This window comes from Mandrillus leucophaeus, unplaced genomic scaffold (genome assembly GCF_000951045.1).
Source record: "Mandrillus leucophaeus isolate KB7577 unplaced genomic scaffold, Mleu.le_1.0 Scaffold17, whole genome shotgun sequence".
NCBI classification, from domain to species: Eukaryota; Metazoa; Chordata; class Mammalia; order Primates; family Cercopithecidae; genus Mandrillus; species Mandrillus leucophaeus.
In genome coordinates, this window is record NW_012101698.1 from 6,817,256 (window position 1) to 6,824,387 (window position 7,132).

At 43.3% G+C, this 7,132-nt stretch overlaps 1 protein-coding gene and 1 pseudogene across 3 annotated transcripts in view; one reads left to right on the forward strand and one right to left on the reverse strand.

The window, feature by feature from the left end:
* ZFP1 (ZFP1 zinc finger protein) overlaps positions 1 to 2,842 on the forward strand; it is a 28,891-nt gene extending 26,049 nt beyond the window's left edge. For both annotated transcript variants that reach the window (XM_011976802.1, XM_011976803.1), the window contains one exon: positions 493 to 2,842. In XM_011976802.1, coding sequence (XP_011832192.1) covers positions 493 to 1,574 — 1,082 coding nt within the window. In that variant the 3' untranslated portion in view covers positions 1,575 to 2,842. The remainder of the gene's footprint in view (positions 1 to 492) is intronic.
* A 1,343-nt stretch (positions 2,843 to 4,185) lies between these two features.
* LOC105537263 overlaps positions 4,186 to 7,132 on the reverse strand; it is a 19,272-nt pseudogene continuing 16,325 nt past the window's right edge. The window contains exon 3 of the transcript XR_001005691.1: positions 4,186 to 4,295. The product of XR_001005691.1 is annotated as a 40S ribosomal protein S4, Y isoform 1-like (transcript). The remainder of the gene's footprint in view (positions 4,296 to 7,132) is intronic.

The following is a 7,132-nucleotide window of genomic DNA, read 5'->3' on the forward strand; positions in this document are numbered from 1 at the left end:
CGCCCGCCACCTCGCCTGGCTAGTTTTTTGTATTTTTTAGTAGAGACGGGGTTTCACCGTGTTAGCCAGGATGGTCTCGATCTCCTGACCTCGGGATCCGCCCGTCTCGGCCTCCCAAAGTGCTGGGATTACAGGCTTGAGCCACCGCGCCCGGCCGGTTTTGTTTTTTAACCACATGAAAATTTAGCATAATCACTGGGAATTTCAAATTCTTGTCCTCTGTGATAATTAGGACATAACAAGATTTTCTATACTAAACATCACATGTGTTTTTCAGTATCTCTGCAATCCAGTATGCGTTCCAAATCTTGCTATTATCTTTCTCTTTCAAAGTTTGAAAGGAAACATTTGCGCTGGGAATTTTTTAATATTGGGAGACTGGGTCCCAAACGAAAGAGTCTGCCCTGTGATTGAACACTTGTGAAGACTTCGCATTCTGTAACATTACAGCAGAGGCGTTGACAAGGTTCTTTTCATTGTGCTCTATCCTAGAAGTGTGGAAGGCTGATGACCAGATGGAGAGAGACCACAGAAACCCAGATGAGCAGGCAAGGCAATTTTTAATTCTTAAGAACCAAACCCCAATTGAGGAAAGAGGTGATCTCTTTGGAAAAGCACTTAATCTGAACACAGACTTTGTTTCTTTAAGACAAGTACCCTATAAATATGACTTATATGAAAAAACTTTGAAATATAATTCAGACTTGCTTAATAGTAATAGAAGCTATGCAGGAAAGCAAACTGATGAGTGCAATGAATTTGGAAAAGCACTTCTCTACCTGAAGCAAGAGAAAACCCACGCTGGAGTACAATATTCTGAATACAATAAAAATGGAAAAGCCCTCAGCCATAAAGCAGCCATTTTTAAACATCAGAAAATAAAAAACTTGGTTCAACCTTTCATTTGTACTTACTGTGACAAGGCTTTCTCCTTTAAGTCACTCCTCATTAGTCATAAGAGAATACATACTGGAGAAAAACCGTATGAATGTAATGTATGTAAGAAAACCTTCTCCCATAAGGCCAACCTCATCAAACATCAGAGAATTCACACTGGGGAGAAACCCTTTGAGTGTCCGGAATGTGGAAAAGCTTTTACCCACCAGTCAAACCTCATTGTACACCAGAGAGCACATATGGAGAAGAAGCCCTATGAATGCAGTGAATGTGGAAAGACGTTTGCCCAAAAGTTTGAACTCACCACACACCAGAGAATTCATACAGGAGAGCGACCCTATGAGTGTAACGAATGTGCAAAAACCTTCTTCAAGAAGTCAAACCTTATCATACATCAGAAGATTCACACGGGGGAGAAACGGTATGAGTGCAGTGAATGTGGAAAATCCTTCATCCAGAACTCTCAACTCATTATCCACATGAGAACTCATACAGGAGAGAAACCCTACGAATGTACTGAATGCGGCAAAACTTTCAGCCAGAGGTCAACTCTTAGATTACACTTGCGAATCCACACAGGAGAGAAACCATATGAGTGTTCTGAATGTGGGAAGGCCTTTAGCAGGAAGTCCCGACTCAGTGTCCATCAGAGAGTTCATGTCGGGGATAAACCCTGAAACTCCAGCCAGGTTGTACTGTGGAAAACTCCTGCCAGAACTCTTCAAGCGGGTGAGAAGCCTCATGACAGTTTTGAGGGAACATGGGAATTCATACTGAGATGCAATCTCTCAACTCAAAAATGTATTAAAAATAGGATCCCATGAGAACATTATACTGGAAGTTACATGTGATACCCAGCTAAAGAATACGTATCAGAATATATCCAGTTGTAAATAGCCATACCCAGTTGTACTACAATGAGCTTTTAAAAATCTTGAATGAATTGAGTATTCTAGACAGCAGCATAAGAGATACACAAACAGTATCCTATGAATTTAGTGGTTTTATGTGGATATGCCACCAAACACAAGTGGTATGTTTTAGATCTGCACATGTGAATTTAGCATAATCACTGGGAATTTGAAATTCTTGTCCTCTGTGATAATTAGGACATAACAAGATTTTCTATACTAAACATCACATGTGTTTTTCAGTATCTCTGCAATCCAGTATGCATTCCAAATGAAATGTGTAACAGATTTAAAGTAGCATGGAACCTACGTCTTTCCCTACTGCTTGCTGGCATATATAAGTTGGTGTGAACATTGTTTTTGAGCTGCCTCTTACGAAACAGAAGACAGTGTTGAAGTTTTCCCTGCTTCTGGTTTGCTGAAGATTTTCTAGAAGCACTATTTATACAAATATGCAAATGTGAAATAATTGATCTATAGCGTGAAGGGGGCAGACATGAGTTGTACTACTCAGTATGCACCACAGAATAAGAGTTTGCCATGTAAAGACAATATCCCCATTTATCATGCTCTTATTTTCCAGTGGGATATTTGCATACAAATGCATGTCTATTACCAAAATATTGTGTAACACAGACAGAAACTACCTGTTTTTGTCTTTCCTTGTTTCCCTTAATATTTCATGAATTGTCTAGCAAAAATGGTAGGATGCTTCTATAGTTCACAAATGTTACATTTCAGAGACCTTAGAGGAAAAATTATTTTAAAACTGTTTCATTGCTTTTTAAATTTTTCATGTGTATAACACCCCCTTTAGAAATGATTTTTTACAATATTTTGTTTAAAGGAGGCATGTCTACTTCCTTGAGTTGCACTATTGCCAACCTAAAACATTTCCCTTTGGAACATGACTTAAAAGTTATTACCTTTCCTTTAAATGTTTACACTTTTATAAAAGTCAGATTTTTCAGTGGTTTCTCCATATATGAAGAATTTTTGTGTAACTCAAAGATATGCTTTTATAGACTTGATTTCAAAATTTTTTTTTTGATATGGAGTCTCGCTTTTTCACCCAGGCTGGAGTGAAGTGGCCCTATCTCGGCTCACTGCAAGCTGCAACTCCCAGGTTCACGCCATTCTCCTGCCTCAGCCTCCTGAGTAGCTGGGACTACAGGCGCCCGCCACTGCGCCCAGCTAATTTGTTTGTATTTTTAGTAGAGACGGGGTTTCACCATGTTAGCCAGGATGGTCTCGATCTCCTGACCTTGTGATCCGCCTGCCTCGGCCTCCCAAAGTGCAGGGATTACAGGCGTGAGCCACCTCGCCTGGCCTTGATTTCAGATTCTTAAGTTCAGCCGTTCCCTGTCAATCAGAAATCATGTATTGGAAATTATAAATGGCAACCAAAAACTGGCTTTTAAAAAATATTTTTGGATATTATTAACGTGCTGTCACTATATATGAATTTGAGTGACTTTCTGAACAGATTTATCCAGAACATCCGTAGCCCAATAAGCTTTTGTCTAAGTTATCTTACCTACTCACAAAGGAGGGGAAAACATTTTCATATGCTGCTTTTAGAAATGTAAATTGTAACAGCCTCCTTGGAAAATATTGTGACTCTGTTTTAACATTAATATACTCTTCAACCTAGGAATCTCCTGGGAATCTATCCCTAAGGAAAAAAGAGTGCCAGTACTTAAGATTATATGTTTACCAATGTATATTGTATTTTTTGGTAAGGACCGAAAGAAAAAAGACCATCAGTAAGGGAATGGATGAATAAATTGTGGTAAAAACATACCATGACTGATGGTATTTCCTTGAAAAGAATGTATGGGAACAAACTCCAAACTCCTCTAGGTCAAATGAGGAAAGCAAGAGGTGAGAGAGAGAGTGTATGTGTGTGTGTAGCAGTTTTTATAAAATAAAGATAAACCCATATATATGTGTGTCTTTGTATATGATTTTATGGGCCTGGTGAACAGAATTCCTTCCATTTTTAACCTGTGGACCTCACCAGCTGTATCAGTGAGCGCTCTAGCAGTAAACTGAATTAGTCCCATATGAAAGGATAACTTGGAAAATGAGAGAAGGATTAAGGGAACAAACAACGGATGGTAAGGAATCCAGAGACCAGCAGTGTCAGGAAGCTGTTGTGTCCATAGGGACAAAAGGAAGAAATGGTGTTGCAGAGCCCAGTGAAAGCCAAAAACGTTATAAGGTCTCTTTCCTGTAAGAGATAGGAAAAATACAGAATAAAAAGGAAGAGAGTCTCTTAAGTGGATGTCGAAGCTCTAAAAAGATGCAGCTACTGTGAGAAACAGAACTGTCAGGAAAGGGAGGGCCGGGGGGAGGGGGGATAGGGGGATGAGCCTCAGCTCTTTATTGCTTCCTCCTGAAGATACCTCCTCGACTGAACCTGATCAGAAGCCCGGATGATGCTGTCCTCCTGGGATAAAGCAGGGTAGAAGGATGGAAGATGGACTAAGAGAGCAAACAGCACAACCAGCAAATCTCCCATCTCAGTTTCAGCCTTGCTGGTCCGACTGTAATGAGGCTTTCCCAGAAGGACGCTTCTTCCCCTATGGTCATTCTAAGTGGCAGCTGTTTGTCTCATGCCTCTTATGCATTTACAGGTAAGATGACTCTGAAACCCAATTTCAGAGGAAATAAAAATTCGGGAGTTGTTACAGGGTTAATATTTTAAGCCATAAAGCTAGATGAGATTACCTAGGAAAAAAGTATAAAGAATGTCAAGGACTGAGCCCCAAGCACTCAATCCCAGTATTTGCTGGGCAGGAACTGGCAAAGGAAACTGAGAAGGAACCAGCAGGGTTAGGGTGAAAACCAGGAGAGGGTGGTATCTGAAGCCAAGAGAAAAACTATTTTGAAGTAGAAGAGTGGCCACAATATCAAACACTAATCATTTTTATGAAGTTGGATATATACTGAGATTAACCATCAGTGAGGTCATTTTGGTAAGAACAGTTACAAAGGAGTGGTCAGGGTAAATCAAGGAGGATTCAAGATCAAATTGGAAACGGGAACTGTGAATAAGGGGCAAAGTGTTAAGGACTGAAAAGTCTGAGATTTTGTCCTACTTGTAAGGTAACAAGCTACCAGTTTTCACAGATGCTGGCAGAAGACCTTGTGTTGACCTAGAATACACATTCGCTGGGTGGAGTTACAGGAGAGGAGCTCCAAGTTTAGGGAGCGTGAATCTTAAACAGTGGTCTAGAAGTAAATCTGTCAAACCTTTGTCTGCAAGGAAGACACACTGGATGCTAAACCATTGCTCTGGAGAGCGTATTACCTATCTAAGGCTATTCATTCATCCTGAAAACAGCCTGTAACAAAAGCCATCACCATCTGTAATTGTAAGATAGGCGGAAACATGGAAAACCCATGGAGCATTGTCTCCCAACACAGAGAAATGGATGGGTAACTGAAGAGATGGGGGCTTTTGAGGATTTGGGTGTTTTAAAATATTAGAAATTCTAGGATAAATTTATATACTCACGGGAATGACAAGTAGAAAAATTGACACTCTAGGAAAGGAGGAGGAGAATGGACCAGAGCAGAGTCTGAGCAGGTGAAGACAGCGGGATCCAGGGTGCCAGTGAAGAGGTCAGATGCTGGAGCACCAACCAGGAGGAAGGCAGAGTGTGGACACAGAAGATGCGAGAGCTTGTGAGTGTTCTTGTCTGATTTGCATTTGCTCTGTTCAACTGAAAACCTGGTTATTAGCTGAGAGTGAGGATGGTGGAGGTGGTTTGAGAGGTTTGGGGGATAGGGAAGAGTGAAAAAAATTAAGGAAATGTACGATACACTAAAGGCCCACTTGAGGTTAGTGGTCATGAGTTTAACATCAATTATCAAGGTTGTATGTTTTGTTCCAGCCACATTCAGCAGAGTTGGATTTAGCCTGGATTGACTGGTGTGAAATATATGAACCATGGGACTTAAGCTGATGAGGTGAAGAGTCACAGCCTCAGGGAGGGAAATCAGAGTGAGGGATATTAGCAAGATGGCAGAATAGGACTTTCCAGCACTTGACTCCCTGCAGAAACATCAGTTTGAATAGCTTTCCATGCACAAATTTACCTTCACAAGAGCTAAAGAAACGAAGTAAGAGATCACAGCACCTGAGTATAGGATAGAAATAAAGGATGCGGCCAGGCACGGTGGCTCATGCCTGTAATCCCAGCACTTTGGGAGGCTGCGGTGGGTGGATCACCTGGGGTCAGGAATTCAAGACCAGCCTGGCCAACATGGCAAAACCCCATCTCTACCAAAACTACACAAATTAGCCGGGCATGGTGGTATATGCCTATAATCCCAGCTACTAGAGGGGCTGAGGCAGGAGGATTGCTTGAACCTGGGAGGCTGAGGTTGCAGTGAGCTAAGATTGTGCCACTGCACTCCAGCCTGGGCAACAGAGCGAGACTCCGTCTCAAAAACAAACAAACAAAAGATGCATTGAAGAGGGCAGGAAGGACAGTGTTACATTATTTTTGTTACCTCTTCCCCAACCCCGGGCACCACTGTGTAAACAGAGATAACGCCCCCATACAGGGGAAAGAGAAGGAAGTGGACACTGGACTTTGACTCCATCCCTAGCACCAGCTCACCTGGGTAAAACTCAGTGCTGGGCAGGCCCCCGTTGCCCTAGACCCCAGGCCACTCACTACCCACAGAGGGAATTTCCAGGCCCACCCTGCCATAAGGTTGAATCCCATAGCCCCAGGCCAGCAGGGCAGACTTGGTCTGCTCACCTCACCTCCAGATCAACCTCAGTGGGTCAGACTCACCCCACCTTCAGGCCTGGTCCCACAGTCTGGGGTTCCAGGCCATCCCCAGGCCTGCAGATGCAAGGCTTCAGGACTGTCCTGGGTCCTAGACCATTCCGGAGCCAGGTCAGCACCCCTGGCCTCAGGCTCCAGGCTGGCCCCTGCCTCACCTCAGTCTACAGGGGCTGACATGGTGCCAAGGCCTGCCCAGATCTACCCTGGCACACTGTACACAGCCTGGGGCCTACCCCAGCACCATGTAAACCCCCATGGAACCAGGCTTCAGGCCAACCCAAGAGGATACAGGTTCCAGGTTTACCTTCAAGAACCCAAGTTCCAGGGTTATCCCCATGTACCCAGTCAACAGGTCCACCCCAGTAGATCCAAGCTTCAGGCCCAGTTCTATAGACCCAAGCACCAGGTCTGGCCATCTGCTGATGCAGGTACCAGGCCAGCCTGGCTGAGGACTCCAGCAGCAAGCCCACTTGCAGATCACACCAGATCGCCTCTCCAGAATCTCGACCGGCTGAC